Genomic DNA, 22,531 nt, shown 5'->3' with positions numbered 1-22,531 from the left:
ACAGTTCTTCCATGCTCTCTTTGGGCAGTGTGGAAAAATGTTTTGTCATTTCTTAGTGCCAGCAGGTCCATTAAAAAGAATCACGGTCTTTGTGCTGTTCCATACTGATTGAGACCCGGGCATTTTGGAGTGAATAGTAAACAGTCATTTTTGGATGTATGTAGTGTGGAGTTTGTGTGAAGCGAAGTGTGTAACAGTCTGTCTCAGATGAATAATACAGGGAGGAGATGAATAGTGTATGAGAGGTGGCCTCGATTACTTCACCGCTGGTCTTTTATGTGTGTGCATGCTTGTGTGTTTGTGTGTGCATGCTGCCGGAGGGGGTTGGAGACAGGAGGCCAGAGCCACGTCGCACACACGCACACCACCTCCCCACAGCCGCAAAGCCAAGGACACCACTCCCACTGATCTGATTTCAAGTTGTGCCTTTGCAGCTCCAAGAGCCTGAAGGGACAGGTGTAAATGTAGCCCTGACCTTGGCACTCATACCAGCCCTGCCTGCTGCTCCTCATTTATTTATTATCAGCCCCCGCTTTCTCTTCAATCTCCAGCTCTCTTTCATGAGTGCTCTCTTTCTCTCTCTCTCTCTCTCTCTCTCGCTCACTCTCTCTCTCAGCCCTCAGGACCCAGGCCTCATTATTCCAGCACTCCTTTTTGAAATGTGAATAAAAATGACAGTGACTGGCTCTGAAATGACAGAATTGCCCCCTCTTCAGGGTCACCTTTCACCACTGTCTCTCTCGCTCCACCCCCTTGAGCAAGCGAGCAGCGTCCGTTTCTCTAAACGCTGCCTCTCTTTTCCAGGCTACCCGCTGAGCCAGGTTAGTTTGAATTCTCCAATATCCCTCTGTAAGCAGAGTTAAATACGGCACCCGATGCCTGAGAGCACCCTTTAAACTTACAATTTTAGTAATCATTATTTCATGGCCTGCTTCCTCTAATGCCCACACATGCCTTGATGTTTTTGCTTATACCAAATCATCATCATTTACCCAACGATCGCAGTGGAATTTTCCGCAGGAAATGCACAAGCTGGCATGGCGGCTGTTCTGTCATTTCACTCGGTCTGAAATCTGAGCCTCTACCCACTCCATAGTCCGGCTGTGTATTATCACACTGCTTGTCAGGCAGTGATGAATGACGGCGTGAGGTCTTAGATAGCTCAAGTGCCCTGTGAGGCTGCGCCGTCATCATGGCCCCCCTGTGGTGAGAGCATGGATCTGCACATCCTGCTCACTAAAACCCCCGAAAACCCCCAAACACCACCCCAGTGTCTGTTGATGGAATAGAGAAAGGGAAACTCAACAGAGAGCGAGAGTGTGTGTGTGTGTGTGGGTGCATGTTTAAATTGCAGGCACAGTCACAATCACAGAACACTTTCCTGTGGTCTGCGAAAGTGCCCACCCACCCTGAAGTTAATTTAGCCTTTTTCTAAGAGGTGTTTTCTCTCCCTCACACTCCCTCAAAGCAGGTTTTGTTTGTGCTGTGATAGCCAGATTTAGAGAGTTTTTAATAGCACTTTGAGTTAGGCAGGAGAGGAAGGGCATGCTACCATGTTTCCTGTCACCTTTGCTTTTACGCAGAAGCTGGTTTTGCTGAGTTGTTGCATATTTATACACGGTGCACAAATGCGTGCACTGTGACTGAGCCAAAATTTCTGTTTACTCCGAAGTCGTATCGTACACAACCTGATTAATATGATTGTTACAGCCAGTTGAATAGGTTGCGCTCTTTTTCTGTTGTGGTTTGCTGATTGTATAATGTTCAAATAGGCAGGATGTGGGATGTCTTATGTTTGCTTTTGTGGTCGTTTTGTGTGCACGGATGTCATCGTTGTCACCTTTTTCTCTCGTGACACTTCGTGTTTTTGACTAAATTTATCTTGCAGTCTTTCCACCTCGGCACAGTAGGTCAGCCTTCGCAAAAGGTCAAGTGGTGATTTCACAAGCCTGCTGTGTATTTAGATAAAGCTCACTTAAAGAGGCATTTCTTTGAAAACGTTTGGACCACCACCGCTGCTGTGCGTTTGAAGCGCACTCATCTTTATCTCAGACATCATCTTTTTGTAAACGCTTGAATCGTATTGTAAACGCTCGTATGAACCAGTTTTTCAGCTTCCAACAATTATTGTTCAAGCCGGAAGTGTGCTCAAGTCACAGTGGCCTTTTTACTTTTTTTCTCTCCATGATCTTTCTTTTACAATAGTGTACTGTTGAGCAGTGAGAGAAAGGGAGGGTGTGTGAGGCAAAACCGGGGGAAGAGAGCCAGCTCCCTGGAACAATTTCTGAAAAAAGAAAAAAGAAAAAAAAAAAAAGAAGCCTGTTGTTTCAGCAGAATGCACGCCTGGCGATTTGGTAACCCTCCCTCCTCTCGCTCCCTTTACTCTCCCTCCCTCCTTCCCGCCCGCTCTCCCCCCTCAGTCCCGCCTCCTCTCTGCCCGGTTGCCTAGCAACCCAGGGCTGGAGCAATCGTGGCAGGGGCAGAGCGATTCAGCGAGCAGATTGGAGGATGATTTATTAGCTGGGCTCAGAGAGCAGCGAGCCCAGGCAGCTGAAATGGAGCCTTAAAGCGGAGCCGACGTGCAGAGCACAGAGCTCGAGACGGAGAGAGCGAGAAAATGATAAAGTGGCGCGCACAGCTCTCGCAGACACCCGAGCGGTGTAAATGCTACAGTAGGCATAACGTAATTACGGCGAAACAATCAGACTAGCAACGGCACATGCGTGCAGGCCTGGCAGGTGTAATTGGTTTTGGCCCACCGGTCAGGAACTGAGACCCCGCATGACGGTGGCAGATGATTCTCTGTTAATGTGTTTAACAAAATACCGAGGGACAGACCTGTGACCTACACGCCGCTGTTTTAGGGCCTCATTAGCACACAAGGACGTCAGGTACCTACATGCAGAAGAGCTGTTTATCCTGCTCCTATTAGTCCAGCTCTGATTACCAGTTGTTGTGCCAGATGTTAGCTAGGCTTGTGGTAGAAGAGGCACAATGAAGCAGTACACCTGGGAAGCCACACGCTTAATATCACTTCCTCATTTATAGTCTTTTTTTTTTTTATTGCTGTTCCTGTTCTGCAAACCTTAGAAAGGCTGCTTTGTTGTTTGTTTATTTTTAACATATTTATTTATATATATATATATATATATATATATATATATATATATATATATGTGTGTGTGTGTGTGTGTGTGTGTGTGTGTGTGTGTGTGTGTATATATATATATATATATATATATATATATATATATATATATATTACAAGATAAATTCAAACCACAGGTCTTGAACACTGCTCCACCTACTGGTTAATCCACTACAATCCCACCACATCAGACTGATTAAATATTTACTTTCTGGCACTGACTTTTTTCCCCATTCGAGTCTGAGCATGTTAATCTGTTTCTGCTTGTACAAGTGCCAAGGCGAGGAAAAAGCAGATTTGATGGCGCTTGTATTATTAATTTGCTGAATTAGCCTTTTCATTATCTCAGAGATGCAATTTGGTATGAGTTTTAAGAGAACGTCGAAGGGGAAATATTGTAAAGAGTGTCGTTTGGAAAAAGAAATGCCCCCACCCTGCCACAGATTGTTCTTTTAAAAGCCATGTGTAAACACTTCCCTAGTTACATAACCAGCACAGACTCTATGTGCTAACAGGCAACAGGAGCTCCATGTCTGGTTTTCTTGGTGGCTTGTCTTCGTGAATCTCGTGAACCTTTCTGCACATGCACATGCACACACACACACACACACACAACGCTCCGGTCTTCTTCCTTTCTTGCGTTTTAGCTCAGGCAGTGTCCTTCTTGCCGTGCTTCGAGTACATTTAATAAACTGTCCAGTCTCCTTTTTTTCCCCCCCTGAAAGGCAGCACTGAGGGGGTTGGGGTAATAATGAAAAAGGCAGATGTGAAACTGCAGGGCTAACACACATGCCCAAACTCACATATAAACGCACCTCGAGCAGTGTGATTGCACTCAGAGCGCGCTTGAGTGACAGAGAGCCACCATGCAGCGCAGAAGTCCACTCCAGGTTTTACACACTGCCGACAAACAGAGGCTCTCTAGCAGAAAGATCACATGTAAAGCCTTCCCCTTTGTAGTGGAGGAGCAGAGAGTGACAAGCTATTTCTTGCTCGTAAAAAAGCGTCGCACCTTTGGGGACTTTGTGGATTTGCGCCTCAGATTTTCCTCTACCTGCGAGTGGACTTAGTGAATAGGAGTGTGCTCCAAGCGGATTGAGCAGGTTTTATTCGGTGGAGTTAGTTGGTGGAAAGCATTGGCCGAGATTACTGTGGAGCGGGGCTCGTCTCTGGAACAAGAAAGTAAATCTGCTGCTTGTCTGGTTCGTTGGTTATGAATGTTTTCTGCCTCCGCTTTTTTATGGCTCACAGTCTGTGGCTTTTAAAGGAATAGAAATGCATTTAAACCAAAGAGAATATCCTTTTGTATTTCTCTAGCTGTCGTAATTACACCGAGTGAAGTTTATTAGCCGGCAATTTAACTGTTGAAAGTTATTTTTTTCAAGTAATGATTAGACATTTTTAAACCTGCTAAAAATGTACAAATAACGCTAAAGTCATGTTCTGTGATTTTACGTAGACGAGTGGTTTTTTTTAAAAGCTTCTAACCAAAACTGAGCTCCTCTTTGAAGTGTATGAGAACTGCTCGATCAGGAAAGGCGTGTTGAGATTCTCCGTAACTTACTGAAGTTCACTTTTGAACTTCAGACGCCTCCAGTGTGCAGTTAACAGTTTGTTTCATTCTGTTTCAGATGAAATTGCCTTTACGTTTGCTCTTTATTGTGAATTAATTTGAGCTCTCGTTCCTGCTTTTGCTGTCATTTTCCTTTTTTTTTTTTTTTTTTTCCCCCTCTCATGCTAACCTTTAGCTCTTAAGCCACAGAGGGTAGCTATCAAAATATTTTCTTCTATTTACAGTATAAGGTATTTGTTTACACAAGAAAATGGTTACCTGATTTCCCGTGTCCTTTTTGTGTGCTTTTTCACAAACAGAAACGGTTCATAAAAGGACTGAGACAGTACGGCAAAAACTTCTTCAGGATTCGGAAAGAGCTGCTACCAAACAAGGAAACAGTAAGTCATTTTCCCTTAACTGTAAAGTTTTTTTCTTCTTAATCCTTTAAATGAAGTCACTTTTTTCTTTTATAGTCCCCCCCCACCCGTTCTAATATTTACAACGGACGCGCTGAAGTCAGATCACCCTGAACCTGGGCTAGTAAAAGAAATGAGATACAAGTAGCTAACAGATGGACATGCTGCATGGATATTAGATTTAACAGTAAGCATATTAGGTTGTTGGATGGATTCCCGAGAACAGTGAACACACTGTGTTTGCAACCAAAACAGAGCGATGACTGTTTATGCAGTGCTGCTGGGGAAGGCACTCTTTATATCTTTGCCTCACAACTGATAACTTCACAATTCTGCTCAGTTTATTACCATTTCCTTCTTCCACTTAGAGTCAAAGTTTATAAAATCTTAAGCATAAAAAAAAAACTACATAAACTTTAACTGTTAGATTTGTTTAAAGTAGTGTGGGTGTTGTACGTTTGAGAGCTGTATTCACCCAATTGCTTTGCTTAGTAAAATATTAAAGTAGTGCTATTTTACATTTTCCGAGTGCTGGTGTCTAGTCAGTGTTACGGCATTTGCATACATAAAACAAGTTGAGCTTGGTTCTAGAATAAACACTGTTTAAGCACTTTCTCGCTTAAAAAGTTAAAACTTGTTTTTGTTCAAGTTGCGCAGTTCACTGTTTTATATCAAACGTGTGATTGGAGGCTGTACCACAACTGACATTCATTTCATTGGGATTACAAAAGATTTAGTCACAGAGATGTTGAACCTGAGGAATGTGCTGTGGTTGACAGTAGACTTCATTAACGCCACTGATATAAATCATAGCTTGCGTTTGTTGGCATGTGATGTTAACTCATTCACCAATTTGACAGATGTAATCCTGCACTCTTGAGTGTGATTTGGTGAGTATAAGCTGTTGTCTTTTTATCAGCTTACACGAAGCGTCACTTTGTGTATAATCTCAAATCTAGTACAGTCACTTAACAACGTATCAGACTGCGTTTCTAGAAATATCTCATTTTTATTAGCTCTAATGCCTGTAGCACAGTTTGAGAGAAATCCATGTTGGCTCTGACATAAACCATGTTTGTCATTTAAAGGTCAGCTGTTTGCCTTCTCCGTCTCACTATCTTTCTGGATCCTGTGTAACATAAGAGAATCTAAAACGCATCATAGTGTATTGATTTAACAAGGGTGATTAGGCATTAAAGAAAATCCTGGGTACAAAAGGAACCAGTGCTGAGACGTTAAATAAAGAGCAAATAAATATTAACCAAGGGAGTGTTGACACAAGCGAATATATGTTTGACTAGATTGGCAGTTCAGCTTCATGTTCAGATTCATTACTTGTTATTGCTATGTTTACTCACTCAATGTGGCAAAAAAGAAAGAGACATTGTTCTGTAATTAATGTCTGCTAATCACAGAGTTTGTTAAGATTTTATCAGAAGGTCATTAAGCAATTACAGCGGTATTAGAATTTTAAATAGATGACCCAAACCCGACACATTAGACAGTTTGTTACTGGTTGTTGCTTATATTTTTCCTCAATTTAATTAGCCCACAAGTAAGGTGGCTGTAATAATGATAAGTTGGGGGGATTTAACAGAGTGACAGAAACGGAGGAAGACAAGTACAGGGCTGTAAGGTTAGTTCAATATAGACACTGAGGAAAAAGCCAACGCTGTCTTGCAGCTAAAACCTTTCTTTGCTTAAGCATGAACTTGCTTTTGTGTTGAAAGTCAGTCCTCTGTGCCAGTGCCAGTCAGTGCCCTGAGGAAAGCTTGATTTATTTTCCCAGCAGTCCTTTCTCCCTCTCCCTGTCTCTTGTCTCCTTTTTGTTCATAGGTGACTCTTTAAGTACAAGCTTGCAAATGTTTAGTGAGAGTCGTATTTGTTGCTCTTCAAACCCTGAAACCCAAAAGTGCATGCTATTTCCTTTTTGTTCAACACCAGCTTGTCAAATAATGATTTTTGCTAGACACTGTCCTTCCCAGTGCAGTTGTTCTACAATTCACGACTTGTACACAGCTTGTTAAAGTGCTGGGCCTACAGCCAGGACTACAGAGGGCGATACAGTGCAGCGCATCTGTCTCTGCCTCTCCCCTCAGCTCTTATTAGCTGGGTTTCTCATAAAGAGCTGGTGCCAAGAGTAAGCGCCCACTGCTGTGCAAACACACCAGGCCTGACTAGCTCTCAGGAATGCTTTATATGAAGGCAGTAAAAGGGGAAGCTGGGGAAGTGGGTGTGTTGCCTGACCATCGCTGTTCTTTTCACCGCCACCATTTCCTCCACTCAAAGGACAACGTCATGGAATCATTTGTATACCAGCGCTAGAAATGTTCCTAAACATCCCCAACGTGCTTAGTCTACAGATAGCAGATAATTCCTTTTGCGTTTTGTTTTTCCAACACAACCCCTCCCATGAGGCCTTGTGGGAGAACTGAGTCTCGCTGCCACTGTTACTCAACTCTGCTTTTATCGATTCAGGTGTGAGTGATATTGGCATGCATCTTTTCATCTTGCAGTGGGTCGTGTTATCACATTTACTAGATAGTGTTTAGTCTGACGAAGTTGCTTATTATTATTTATCTAGATACTTGAATTTAAAGATGAATCCCCAGACTATATTTCCTGTTTCGGCCATTAGGAAAAGAGGAATTTTGCCATTATAACATTTTCTCCAGTCACCACGCAGCACTCCTTGAGGTGTATTTCAACCATTGATTGTATTTTGATACCTGCCGTTCTGGAGAAAGAGCTTGGCCTAATTGGTCTGGTCAAATTCGAGGTAGTTAAGGTACATACGAAGGAGGAGAGAAAGGCCTCGGGAAGATGGAACATTTTCTTCCCAGTCAAAAATCAGCCTCCATCCAGTGCTGTGAGGCTGCAGAGCATCCAGAAGGACAAGCAGCAAACAGCCTCAGGATCTGCAATTTTCAAGATGACCAAAATGATTTGTATTGGTTCAACCTTGTAGCAGATGTTTGCTGTAGTGCGATCTGTATATGCATTAAATTAAATTCATGGCAGTGTCGTCACCCAGCTGCCCCGGCTCCGGAGAACTTCATATAATTACAAACTAAGGATTGAGTGCTAATTTAAAAGGTTAAAACTGCTACCGCAGTTAGGAGCAGCTGTCTATTACAAAATAGCTTGCTCGCTTTTGGTAAATGAGGTTGGTGTTTATGGAAAATGTCATTATACTGGAGATCTTTGAATTCTATCCAGCAGCTAGTTCTTCTAGCTCTTCTCTGTGCCTCACGTTTGAAGAACAAATACGTGATCTGCAGTTTTGACAGTCCTTTTTGAATACGACTGGCTCTGGCTCATTTAGTGCGGTTCTGTGAACAAAGCCGTGGCTATTCATGTTGATCTTTGGGATTAGAGTGAACAGCCCCTGTCAAAGTCGTGTAGTAGCTGTATATTTTCTTCTGTTGGCAAAACCGCTTACAGCAGGGAAACACAAGTGCTGATTCTTGCGCTTGTGCATCTTTGACCTGTGAAAGCAGAGCTTATGCATTCTATTCCAACAGAAAATGGGGGTGCAGTAGGGATTAACCAGCTAACATCCTTTTACTCTATATTGCACCAGCGAAGGCCACTCAGTTTTCCCTCACCTTTGCTTGGTTTAACCTCGAAAGTGGGTGTCCATATTTAAGCAGAACCAGGTTTCGCAGTGTGGTTCTGAGTTTTGCTGTGTCGACCTTGAGGCAAGGATAGATTAATGCCTAACCTGCCTGCTGATGTCTCTTCAGGACAAGTTCCTTAGCTTTTCACCGATTGCACAACACGTCGATTACACTTACTGTCAATAAATGCCGTTATTAAAATATTTAAAAGCTCAAGGCTTTTAAATAATGAGATGAAATACAGACTAAATATGAGTGACTGAGTGCATAAAATATCAGCTTAATGTCAATGGCAGATATTTTAGATTCCTTCAAACGAGTATTTAATTTGAAAAGCAATTGAACATTCATTAGAGACTATTAATGTTTTTGTTCATAATAAAGAGCAAATGGAGTTCATCAAACATTCTGAGCCAGGCTGTGTAGTTTAGAGCAGAAACTCTGAGTCAAAATTCTGTCTCACTTTTTCTGCCATCAAGGCTAGAATTACATTCCAGCTACTCCCCCCCCTCCCTTCTTGTACACGGGCACTCTTTGCCCTGCATAGGGACAGGAAAGCACAGTCCAAACTCAGCTAATGGATGTTTACAGCTGCAGATTGACTGCTTGCACCCAATCACCACATGTTCTTTTTTAGCCTCCAACACATTTGGCTCGAGCGAGCGCGCTCTGGAGACATTTTCTCTGCGCAAGGTTGATTGTCCATTGTTATCTTCCATTTTCTCCCTCTTCTCACTCCCTTCGGCGTTCTTTCCCCCTCACTGCCCTCCCCTCGCATTCTCCCCTGCTCTCCTTGCCTTGCTTTTGCCAGCTCCAGCCTTAACCGTTTGGCGCCCTGTCAAAGCAGGGGCCTTTTGTGGCTTCATCACAAATCTGCCAGGAAAAACAGAAACCATCTGTTCAAGCCTGGGCTTGAGCACGGATGAGTGTATAAATACAGGAGTTTAGCCTTCACGCTCATACTGCGCACGCACACACACACTCACTCAAACACACACACACACACACACAACTAGAAGGGTCCAGCAAATGGCCCAATTTCCCCTAACGCTATGCCAGAGCTGTTTCTAAATCACAGTGAACAAGGCATGATCTCTTGGAAATTGCAGTTCACACACACAGAACCTGCTCACAAACACTTACTTGGGGCAGAAATGAGATGGAAAAAAATCCCTTAGTGTGGTGATAGGAGGTTAAGCCTCTTCCTTGTCAGATAATCCACCCTGCAGAAATATCCTGCAGATGGAAGTATTCTGAAACAGCCTATAATTCAGCACTTAAGTTATCAGGATTTTTTGTTCACCAGCATGTACGTGTTTTTACTGCTAACAAGTGAGGAAACACCAAAAACACAACTGGTTTAGTTATTACTAAACATACAACTATATTTAAAATAAATACTTTTTTTGGTTCAAAATACAAATTCTAACCAGGCTATCCAGATATATTTGTATGAATATGATTGTGTTATTCGTTTTAAAAGATAACAGAAATGACAGGAAAAAGGATTCTGGTAATATAAATAGGATAAATAACATGGTTAAAATGCATAAAAATATTTAAAAACATAAACAGTTTACTGAATCTAAAATTAGGATTCTGTTCATCAGGGTAAAGAGAGCAAGAAAATATCATATCCTCAAGCCTTGATCAAAATGTCTCCACATACCTTAGGACAGATTGACATCTTGATGTTCATGAAAGTGACTTAAAAATATGAGTGTGGGTCCCATGCAAGACATTTTCCCCCCTCAGGGGTTATCTTTTTTTTTTTTTTTTTTTTTTGCATCATTGCATGATATCTCCCTTCATGAACGACTAATAACTGCTCCTGTTGCTCCCCCTACAATCCGGCACTATACAGGCAGGTTTTGTTTTGTTTTGTTTTTCTGACTGTGCTGGAAAAAGAAGGGCAAGAGTAAAGAGGAAGGAAGATGAGGACTAGACCTGGGAAGTGTGGTTTAGCAAAGCCTCTCAACGCTTCCCTTCAAATCATATTTCCTCTCCCATGACTTGAAAGGGGGTTTTCTATAGGTCTCCATCACCCAAGGAAATTTGTCATCACCGCATATGATGCACTCAGAGCATTTCATCAAGTCAGTTCAGCCTCATCTCCACTCCTCCACATATTGCCCAAGCAGACCGTATTAAGCACGGCATTTTCACTATGCTTATGAATGTCTGCTCTCTAGCCGGTGTCAATTGTTTTTATAGCCTACAAAATAAATTACTTTTGAATGACCAGAGTGGTTCCTTACCTAGCAACAGCATTGCCCTAGTTATTGAACTGAACCTTTGAGAATTTTATCCATGGCAATTTTTTTTTTAGAAATATTAAATTCTCTCTTCATAAATGAGGTGACTTTTTCTCATCTCTTTCATAAGTCTGGGCTTCATGGCTCAAATCCGAAAGAAGAGAGGGGAGCATTTGAATGTAGAGAGTGTGTTACATAGTGAAGAAAGCCTGCCCTCTGTCCTCCTGAGCAGTTTTGATCTGCACATTTCAATTAGATTTCACATCAGGAAGCCTGCCATCCCTTGGCCCGCACCTGCGCCCTGTTCATCCCCGCCAAAGCCTCATGCCTTCCAACACACACTCACGCCCCACACTCTTACATAGCCCATTATTCCTCCCAACATCATATCACAGCGAAATTACCCAAAGGAGTTCCACTAATCGCATATTGTAAAGGGTTATCGCGGGACATTAACATGAACCCGTTTTCCTAGGCAGTGAAAACAGCAGTGGCATGTTAGTCCCTTCTCTCTGTGTTTGTTTTAAAAGTGTGGTGAGAGGCTAAGGTGGGTGGAAATCTCAAAGTCAAAGAAGAGGATTTGTCACACTTGTGTTTCTCATTTGGCTAACGTCTCAACCACCCACAAGTAATTGATGTAATTGTGATAATTGATATTTCGCCTACTCATGTCCGCCAGCGTGCTCTGAAGGGAGGGCGAGAGGGAGTTGCGCTGCCTGTTCTAGTGCTGGTGCATTAAGCCAGAAGCATGTGGGAAACATTTGCAGAAAACAGACGCTCTGAGGAAGTCTTTACTTCTCTAGTGGTCACCAGCAAAAATCTATAGGAGAGTTTCTTTCATATATTTTTGTTACTACTCCATTTATTTCCATTTATTAAAGACTAACATCTTTTAGCCTTCTTGTTAAATACAACTCAAACTTGTATATTTTTCTACTATTTCAAAGATTAAAGATGAGAATTTTAATAATGCACAAAGCACCATATAATCTATCTATTAAATGCCTTTTTTTTTTAACTTTTTTTTTTGTTTGTTTGTTTGTTTATTTATTCATGTCTGACATGGCAGCCTGTGTACTGTTTATACTTTTTCTGATAACAGTCCCTCCCTATGTCAAGCTTCTGCTGACTCATATTTGTTTCAAATTCTCAGTAGTTTGAGGTTTCATTTTATGTATCTGTATATTTTCTTTTTTGAATAGATAACAGTTTTAATGCTTTGCCCTGTACGAATGAAACATGTAGTGCATGTAAACATTTTTGAGTGAGCATCAAATTAAATGAGCCTCTAGGATAATTAAAACTTGCCTGTTATTTTTCATTGCCAGCCAAGAAAAGTATAAGTGTTAGCCACCAAGCTGTCGGAGTGTTGTTGAAAGCAACGTATTAATGACCAGTTTATATCAAAAAGAACAGCTGAAGCCAAAAAAAAGGGCAGTTAGTACACTTTAATGACGTCTAAATCCAACTCATGCTGAGTTTAACAGACACATCATACCCAGTACTTGACCTCCTCCATCAGTCCTGCAAACCTTAATACATTAAAGCATGTTTAAAGCCAAGCAACTGGTATGTGACTAATTTTTTCTTGCAAAATGAATATGCATTAGGGAGGCAGGAAAGGTAGAAATGTTATTCACCACCACAGGCAGAATACTACATAATTGCTCCCTCCGCCTGGCCATAGTTTCAGGGTGTGTGTATTATTTTGAAAGCTGCCGGAAAGCACCAGTTAATTTGTGCAGGCTGTCTCAGCAAAGCTTCTTCTGATCCATGATTGCATGTGTTAATGTTTCAGTAGGGTATTGATTTGCTGGCTGGCTTTTGTGTGCTGGATTTATACGCTCTGCTCCCTGGCAAGCGCACCCTGAATGTTTGATTAAAGTTCAATTGACTCTTCCAACGAAGGGACTCAGAGCCGTTTCACTCCCTATTTGTAGCGCCAAAGCTCTCCCCGACATGTTCTTTTGTTCCCATTCAAGCGTCTGCCACCCAGGCAGCCACCAGTGTACTGATCCTAATATCCCAGCATTCAGCGAGCTTCGCTGCCTAATCCTGGAACAGAGACCGCCGCAGCACAACACACCAGTCTGCTGCAAAACCTGGCATGGAGTCTCCCTCTCAGCATCCGTGTTCTCTTGCTTGCTAGCTGACCTCAGCACTAAACCTTTTTCGTCAGCCACCCTCTGAAAATAAGCCTCTGTTTGTGTGCTGTTATCAGTTTGACATTTGAGGGCTTTTAGTACAAACAAAGGGGGAGCAAAAAACACAGCTAACAGCTTTGTTTATTTTGGACTAGTGGATCAGCATAAATTTGTTACCTCTTGATTTTTAACAGCAGTTCAGCAGTGGGTCATTTTTGATAAGATTAAAAGGTGAACATTAACCAAACAAGACATTTTTCAATATGCAGGAACATCTTTGGACTTATAGCTTCATGCATTTCTGTTTGCAGGGAGAGTTGATAACTTTTTACTATTACTGGAAGAAAACCCCTGAGGCTGCTAGCTCCCGAGCCCACCGCAGACACCGAAGGCAGCCTGTCTTCCGTCGGATCAAGACCCGCACAGCAACCACGCCTGTCAACACTCCCTCCCGACCGCCTTCCAGCGAGTTCTGTAAGTGCTCTTCATTCCCTAGAAACAGACAGCAGATATAGCTATACAGGGTGTTTTGATATAAAAATAAATGCACTCAGGACCTCGCCCCTTCATTATCGCATAGTAAATTCATTCGTGATCTTTTCATTCACAGAAACCAAACAAGTTGCATTATATAAATTGTAGATCCACAATTGATTGTCATGGTTTTGGCTTGTTGTTATGCTATTAACTATGGCTCTCTCCTACAGTGGACCTGAGCTCAGCCAGTGAAGATGACTTTGACAGTGAAGACAGTGAACAGGAGCTGAAAGGCTACGCCTGCCGCCACTGTTTTACCACCAGTAAGAAAATTCTCTGTTCACTATGCTAAACGTCCATTCCAGCAGTTAGACTGCTGCATTCTGATAGTGCCTGAGGCAGGCTTGTATATTTACCCATAGATATTTAGCAGCACGTCATCCAACAAGATTCGCATTGATAACCTGATATTCACCTGACTTCAGTGAAATATGAGCTTTTCACAGCCAGCAGTTAGTCAGTCCCCAGGTGCACTGATCACAGTATTAGATTTTAGTAGTAACACAGAGAGACAGGTGGCGTTCCTACAACAGTGCTAGCATCACAGGCGTGTCAGGCCCTTAATAATCCCCACAGCAGGTCTGTAATTACTCTCTGTTTGAGGGAGCCGTGCTGCTCACCCACTCTCTCCACTGGCAGATGGACCTTGGAGGATGTTGCTGCTAATTTCATCCTACCTGACAGTTACTCATTTGTTCTTTGCCTCATTAAACCCTCTGACTTGTTGGGTGCAGTTGGCACTCACAGTACTCCCATATGTTATGAGCTACGAGCATCACCATGTAATGCAGTGTGGCAAGCCTGAGTGTGAGCGTTCAGATGTCTGTGTAATGTAAGAGTGTGAGTCAGGGATCAGGCTAGTCTGTGCATACCTCTCCCCAGTCACTGAAAAGCAGAGCTCATCTAGAGTTGGAAATATGTTTGCAGCCTCCAAGGACTGGCACCACGGAGGCCGAGAGAATATCCTACTGTGCACCGACTGCCGCATTCATTTCAAGAAATACGGTGAGCTGCCCCCAATTGAGAAGCCTGTGGACCCACCACCGTTTATGTTCAAACCCGTCAAAGAGGAAGAGGATGGGCTCGGCGGGAAGCATAGCATGAGGACTCGACGGAACCGCGGGCCGGTGAGTCCCAGTCATGAGGAAAAAACACTTTAATATGTGGTTTATGCTTTGCTTTTGTACTTAATGCTTATATTTTAGTATGCTTTTACAGTGAAGTCACTTACGTGTTTTTGTGCAGATGTCGACACTACGAAGTGGCCGGAAGAAGCAGACAGCCAGCCCTGATGGCAGAGCCTCACCAACCAATGAGGACCTACGCTCAAGTGGCCGTACCTCACCCAGCGCAGCCAGCACGTCCAGTACTGACAGCAAGATGGACTCTGTGAAAAAACCCAGCAAGGTATGGCCTCATTGTGGCACACTGTTCCAGCGCAGCATGTGCGTTTGCCTATGCGTCAAAAGAGCCTAAATGTTTATCTTTTCTTACAACAGAAGATAAAGGAGGAGGCACCATCGCCTATGAAGAGTGCCAAACGCCAGAGAGAGAAGGGATCCTCAGACACAGAGGAGCATGAAAGGGCCAGTGCTAAGAAGTCAAAGACTCAGGTAGGATTCCTTTGCAGGACTGCCCCATTGTGCCTAGCTTTTGCTAACACCTCACAATACTTAGCAGTTACAATTCGCCTAGGTTTGTTGACCATACTTCAAGATCGGGTTTAGTAGTCCCCTGTCAAATTAGGACCTGTTGCAAAGTAATCACTTCCTTGGAGAAGTGCTGCAACTGACTTTATTTATTCATGTCTTCCAGGAGTTGAATCGGCCTGATTCACCCTCAGAATGTGAGGGAGAGGGCGAGGTAGAAAGTTCGGATGGCCGCAGCGTAAATGACGAGGGCAGCGACCCCAAGGACATTGACCAGGACAACCGCAGCTCGTCTCCCAGCATTCCAAGCCCGCGTGACAACGAGAGTGACTCAGATTCATCAGCGCAACAGCAGGTCCTCCAGGGCCAGCACCCTCCAGTAATCCAGTGCCAGACAGGCACTTTGCCCCCTGCACCGCCTTCCTCCACAGCGCCTACGCCCCCAACGTCAAGTGCAGCCCCACTTCCTTCACAAGTGTCTCCATCTGTGCCCACCACCCCCATCCCTCCACAGCAGATTGCTTCAGCAGGCCCGCTTTCTCACATTCAGTCCGGAGCAGCACTTCATCCTCCGAGGTTGCCTTCTCCTCACTCACCCTTGCAGACCATCCCTCAGCCTCCTGTGCCCTCTCAGAGTGGCCCACAGGCTCTACAGCCTCAGCTGCATGGCCCCATGCCTCCAATGGGCCATCCTCTGCAGGCAGGGCCTCACATGCCTCATGCTTCCTTACCTCCACAGAATTTCCCTCTCACTCAGTCTCAGGTCCCCCCTTCCCCCATGTCAGCCCAGGCACAGGCCTCCTCACTATCCCAGCAGCAGCAGCAACCACCTCCTCACACTCCTCCATCACAGTCCTCATCTTCCAGTGGCACTCAGCCCCCACGAGAGCAGCCCTTGCCTCCTGCTCCCATGTCCATGCCTCACATAAAGCCTCCACCCACCACCCCCATCCCACAGATGCAAAACCCTCAGACACACAAACATCCTCCACACTTGTCAGCTCCACAGTTCCCCCAGAAGCCACCCAACCTGCCCCCGCTACCTGCCCTGAAGCCCCTAAGTTCCCTTTCTACGCACCATCCGCCCTCTGCCCACCCACCCCCATTACAGCCCATGCCTCAACCTCCGGCCGCCCAGCCTCCCGTGCTCACACAGTCCCAAAACCATGTGCCTCCTGCAGCTCCACCACTCCCCTCACCCTCAACCGCTCCCTCACACTCTGCATCTTCGCAGCCAACCTTCCCTCCTCATCCCTATATCCCAGGAGCCTCAGCTGCTCTTCCGCCCTCCTCTGTTCCTTCTTCTGTGGCAGGACCCCTGGCTGCACTGCAGCAGCCCCCCTCATCCATCTCCATGCCCCTGCCTGCTTCCATCAGTGCGCCCTGCTCAGGTCCCTCCACCGTGCCCGCCGTGCAGATTAAAGAGGAGCCTCTGGATGAGGCCGAGGAGCCAGAGAGCCCACCACCTCCACAGAGGAGTCCTTCACCAGAGCCCACCATCGTCAACACACCCAGTCATGCCAGCCAGTCTGCACGGTACAACAAACATTCTTACCTCTAATATCGTGTATCATTGCACCAAATTACCCGTAAACATTATTATCCAGGTTCCATAGTAAATGTTTAAAAAAGTTAGAGTACCCTTTCTGTGCCTGCTCGTAGCTGACCTGCTGTCATCAAAGCCAGCACAGGCATGAGATTAATGGCTGTATCATTAAAGTGAAGGGATGCATCAGTACACGAGCATCTCTTGTTCAGTCTGTTATGGTGCTGTCTCCTAAGTGCTGCGCACACACTGCCAGTGAATAGCAATGAGGCTGCTAATGCACCCAGGATGTAGCTCATTATGTCAGAGGCACTGAAGAGACTGATTTAGTTGCTTTACCCAAGAATAATGAGCTGAGATGCCAGGGGTCATTTATTTGTCATGAAGTAATTGCATTTCAAATGGTCACAGCCCCTCCACAGGCAAAAAGGACTTCTCAAGTAGAGCTAGTTTACTCAGATTATTGTGAACATTGAATGAATCAAATTTTTTTCTGTTCTACTGTTTCAGGTTCTATAAGTACCTTGACCGAGGCTACAACACGTGTGCAAGAACTGATTTCTACTTTACTCCACTGCCATCATCCAAGCTGGCTAAGAAACGTGAGGAAGCACTGGAGAAAGCAAAGAGGGAAGCAGAGCAGAGAGCACGGGAGGAGAAAGAAAAAGAGAGGGAACGGGAAAAAGAGAGGGAAAGAGAACGTGAACGGGAGAAAGAGGCAGAACGAGCTGCGGTAGGTTTCACTGTATTTTCCAGGCCTTTATTAAATAAATATGTACTACTCCTCATGTACTTAATGAGATTCTCATCTGACTTTACAGAAGGCATCCAGTTCTTCTCACGAAGGCAGACTGGGTGATCCTCCAATGGCTGGGCCAGCTCACATGCGGCCACCCTTTGACGCCACTCCAGCCACCATTGCTACTGTACCACCCTATATTGGCCCGGACACGCCAGCCCTGCGCACGCTAAGCGAGTATGCTCGACCCCATGTCATGTCACCCACCAACCGGAACCACCCATTCTTTATGCCTCTAAACCCAGCTGAGCCTTTGCTGGCCTACCACATGCCGGGATTGTACAATGCCGACCCTGCAATGCGTGAGCGTGAGCTGAGAGAACGCGAGATCCGTGAGCGTGAGATCCGTGAAAGGGAACTAAGGATGAAACCAGGCTTTGAGGTCAAACCAGCCGACCTGGACAACCTGCACCCCTCAGCCAACCCCATGGAGCACTTTGCCCGTCATGGCCCCATTGGATTACCCCACATGGCAGGCCACCCGTTCGCGTCTTTCCACCCAGGACTGAACCCTCTGGAGCGTGAGCGCCTGGCCCTGGCCAACCCCCAACTGCGGCCTGAGATGTCCTACCCGGAGCGGCTGGCTGCCGAGCGTCTGCATGCCGAGAGGATAGCCAACGACCCCATCGCCCGGCTGCAAATGTTCAACGTGACACCGCATCATCACCAGCACTCGCACATCCATTCGCACCTCCACCTGCACCAGCAGGACCCACTGCACCAAGGTGAGGGAAATTTCTTTAATCAAACCCATCATTAAAATGCATAGTAATTACTCACATGCTTCAGTAACATTTAAGAAAATCATTGTTCTGTAGTTTTTGTGTGGTGTGTGTGAAAACATGCATGCAGCAGCAGCTATGCTCAGCCTGTGTTTGAGGATTCTGTGATTGAGCTTGATGTTTGAATGTCGCTGAGTGGTGGGCATGTACTTGTGTCTGTACTACTGTATTATTGTAATTCCTCTGTACCCTGACAAATTGCTGCTGACACGGAGTAGGTGGTGGTGAATGTCTTGTGTGTCCACCAGGTTCTGGGGCCCATCCGCTTGTTGACCCCCTGGCTGCTGGACCCCACCTGACCCGCTTCCCGTACCCGCCCGGAGCCATCCCAAACCCGCTGCTTGGCCAGCCCCCACACGAGCACGAGATGCTGCGGCACCCTGTATTCGGTGCGTCTTCTGCCACCAGGATCATATCACAAGCCTAATTAGCTTTTCTTAGTCTCACTCAGATAATTGTTCCATGCTCCTATACTACTGTACTTAGGCTTGGGTCTTAACCTGTCTACACTGCTCTGTGTGTTGATGTTGCAGGTACTTCATACCCTAGAGAATTGCCTGGCGGTTTGCCTCCACCTATGTCAGCAGCGCACCAGTTGCAGGCTATGCACGCTCAGTCTGCAGAGCTGCAGAGACTGGCCATGGAGCAGCAGTGGCTTCACGGCCACCACCACATGCACGGAGGCCCTCTGCCTGGACAGGAGGACTACTACAGGTCAGTGAGTCACCCTGGATACCGTAAGATTTGTATTATAACCTCTGAAACTGTCCTATGATAACCATAACCATTTACTGACTTTAATATATATGGGCATTGTGTGTAACGCATGTGTTTGACTGGTGCTGTTTTGTCTTCTCATCCCCACAGCCGGTTAAAGAAGGAGAGTGATAAGCAGCTGTGATCGTTTAGAGGGATGTGATATCACAGAGATCAGCAGGACACAGGAGGTCGCACCAGAACAGTCGGACAGGAACTTGCGTGCCCTTGGGACATTTTTAAAAACCGAAAAGTGACAAGGATAATCTGTCAAGTTTTTGTTCTGTTGTCGGTTTTCTTTACTCTTATGGACTTTTTTTTATTTTCTCAAGAAGTTGAATTCATTTTTTGGTATATAGCGTTCGAGTAGTGACAACGTCCTCAAGACTGATTGTGACTTTCCTGCATGAACATCCTCTGAGAAGCTTCCCTGACATTTTTGTAGGTGCTAGAATACCAGACACTTTGTCACTGTGCTTATTCAAAAAAAAAAAAAAAAAAAAAAAAAAAAAAAAAAAGGAAAAGAAGTCGGCCATTATATATGAAAAGTGCTATCTTAAATTCAATGTTTATTTTAATACATTGTAGGAGGTTTTTAATTTTAAGAAAAGCTGCAGCATGGCATTTTTTTTGAGTCTGTAAATAGTATATATAAATATATATACATATGATTATTATAATTATTATTATTATTAGGTGTGGATTCCTGACCGATTTGTAGACCTCCAGTATAATAGTTCTGAAGCATCATCCCTTGTTTCAGAGGGGAATGAGATGGCATTATTTGAGTAAGTAGCCATGTCGCGTGGTTGCGGTCCATAAAACAGGGTCGCAGAGAAATGGTTGTACCAGATTTCTATCCACACACACCTAAGGTGAATGCTCAAGTTGAGCTGCTTTTCATCCTATAGACTGTCAGCCACAGATACACGTACAGACCCATTCATGATGTCATTACCATCTTCATTTCCTCCAAGTGTGATGGCTCCAAGGCTGTGCACGAGGGATTACAAAAATTGCACTGAATAACATCAGAATATGAAAGGTTCGATTCTAACTGGTTTTAAGTGAACTGACAATGTGAATGAGTGCATTTTAAAAACGTCTTAGTTCTGTGCACCAAAGTGACGAAATTGGTTTTATAAAGCTGAATTAAGTTTTCATGCAACTTCTGAACGTACTTATTGATTCAGGTATTTCTGTCGTCTCACAATGATGGGAATGGCCTGATATATATATTTTTTTTCAACGCTTTTCATGAATGCTTTTAGTGATTTTAAACCAGTTGTTGGGTGCTAACGGCAGTGCAGTTCCCCCACCTCCACTACTCAAGTCGCTCTGCCTCCAGGTGTGAGGCTCCTCACTCAGTCAACCTCACTGTGATACTCGAAAGACATGGTTCTCCATAAAAGATGGATTTAAGAGCTTTGAACAAGAATATGTGTGTTTTGTGTGTGCATGTTTGTAGTAGTGGAGAAGAACATATTACCACTGCAGCTTCTCTCTGCATTCCTGACACTGCACTTCCCATGAAGCGTGATCCATGGGCCGTGTGATAGCCATCATCCACTGTTACATGCAGTATTTCACTCTTTTTGTGTCTCACACACTCATCATGGTCATTTTATGTTCACTGATGCTCTCAATGCCAGAAGGTATTTTTGTGTTTCAGATTTGGAATAATACTTGATAATCAGTGCTGTTGTAGAAGATGTCAGGTTTTTTTTTTTTGTTTGTTTGTTTTTTTCATTGGTTAAGAGGAAAAAAAAAACATCCAAAGCTTGCACAGAAATTCGTTTGTGTCAGCTGAAGCCCAAACTCCATCAGCCATTTTTTTTCCTTTCTGAGTTGGACTCTGCCATCTACCTGTCTGTCTCTTCGATGTATACAACATTCTAATTTTGTTTTAAGCATTTCCTCCCTTTTGTCCAATTTTCTGTGTCTTAAACCTTTGATGTTGAGTGTTGTCAATGGTTTAGCTTCTTGTTTCAAAGCGGCAATAGCAGAATGTAAATTCTGACTGCTAAGATTTATATATACTGGTATCTTATTGTATATATTAGTAGTCGCCATGGGTTGACACAATGTAAACAAAAGTAGAAATAATTAAAACAAAAATTGTGAGTCCTGTGTTCTGCCCATTTGAGTATTTTGTAATTTTTTTGAAAATTTTGTGAAATTAAAATAAAACTAAGTTACACCACAAGGATACTTGATTTCTAGTTAATATCACTTCTTGTTATATGACATGGCACAAGTAAATGTTCATGCTGACAAAATGCCTCTAAGTGTTTTTTTCCCCCTCTACACTTTGCAGTAAATTTTTACAGCAAGAGCCAGAAAAAATGTCTTTTTTGGTCTTCTGTATTTGTACATATGGGTCAAAGACAAATCATGCTCACCTGGTTTTATCTTTTGTGTTTATATCTATTTGAGTTTCTTGGATTCTGTTCAGTATGTAAAGGTACAAAGACCAAAACAAAAGTATCACTTACACTTTCAGCGGTGTGATTTGGTTCAATTTAATTTGTATAGCACTTTTCACAATAGACAAATAATCAAAAAAGGTAGATGTAAGGATGTACATTTAGATCTCTAATGAGCAAGCCAAAGGCAGCAGTGGTGAGGAAATATTCCCAGAGACGATGTGAGGAACCAGACTCACAAGGGAACCCATCCTCTTCTAAGTGACATCTGATAGTGGGATTATAAATGATTACTCTTCAACAACTCTGTACTATTAAGTGAAATTTTACTAAGTGTGTTGGAAGGATGTTCAGTATTAGCATATTGTGAATAAGAGTTCTGGGATGCATACAGGATAGACTATGATTGCAGTAGCAGTTTTTAGGTACAAATTTACAGTATCCAGATAATGTGATTAGCTGCTGAAGTAGTTTTGAGTCTTGGGCATAAACTTTTTTTTCTGGGTCTTTAGGATATCCATGTGGGACTGTCCACAAGAGCAAAAAGTGAGTCACAAGAGCAGAAAGCTACCAGGAGGGGTAACAGGTTGACTCAGGCAGTTGCTGCTTTTTATGCATTAGAAGCACTATCTCCATCAGTGACAGCTCGAGAAAAGAAAGAATCACAGAGGCTGAGATCTCAACCTGCCACTGAGTCACAACATGGGAGGTCTTATCAGCTCTGAGGGCTGCACTCCTGGTGTGACTGAAGCACGATCAGAGTGGAAGGCTGGGAGCTTCATTATCATGTTTCAGCAACATCAGACAGCAGCGCTGTGGTAGGTCTACTCGTTCGCCAAGATGGCTGTCAGGTTTGTCAGGCTTTCGGTCTCAGTATGAGGCTCTGAGCCACAGTTAA

The 22,531-nt window shown here is 44.0% G+C and overlaps 1 protein-coding gene across 6 annotated transcripts in view; it reads left to right on the top strand.

Moving 5' to 3' along the window:
* Nucleotides 1-21,416, top strand: part of rerea (arginine-glutamic acid dipeptide (RE) repeats a) — a 168,271-nt gene extending 146,855 nt beyond the window's left edge. For 4 of the 6 annotated variants that reach the window (XM_026920126.3, XM_026920127.3, XM_026920128.3 and 1 more), the window contains 12 exons: nt 5,021-5,101; nt 13,450-13,612; nt 13,846-13,938; nt 14,603-14,802; nt 14,921-15,082; nt 15,175-15,288; nt 15,491-16,860; nt 17,381-17,603; nt 17,692-18,394; nt 18,670-18,840; nt 18,985-19,165; nt 19,319-21,416. In XM_026920126.3, coding sequence (XP_026775927.1) covers nt 5,021-5,101; nt 13,450-13,612; nt 13,846-13,938; nt 14,603-14,802; nt 14,921-15,082; nt 15,175-15,288; nt 15,491-16,860; nt 17,381-17,603; nt 17,692-18,394; nt 18,670-18,840; nt 18,985-19,165; nt 19,319-19,352 — 3,495 coding nt within the window. In that variant the 3' untranslated portion in view covers nt 19,353-21,416. The remainder of the gene's footprint in view (nt 1-5,020; nt 5,102-13,449; nt 13,613-13,845; nt 13,939-14,602; nt 14,803-14,920; nt 15,083-15,174; nt 15,289-15,490; nt 16,861-17,380; nt 17,604-17,691; nt 18,395-18,669; nt 18,841-18,984; nt 19,166-19,318) is intronic. The other 2 variants (XM_034311585.2, XM_026920131.3) reach the window with 1 other exon arrangement.
* Nucleotides 21,417-22,531: the final 1,115 nt, after the last annotated feature.

Source organism: Pangasianodon hypophthalmus, chromosome 16 (genome assembly GCF_027358585.1).
Source record: "Pangasianodon hypophthalmus isolate fPanHyp1 chromosome 16, fPanHyp1.pri, whole genome shotgun sequence".
In the NCBI taxonomy this organism is placed as follows: Eukaryota; Metazoa; Chordata; class Actinopteri; order Siluriformes; family Pangasiidae; genus Pangasianodon; species Pangasianodon hypophthalmus.
The sequence above is the reverse complement of the archived record's forward strand: the minus strand, read 5'-3'. Positions and strand labels throughout refer to the sequence as shown.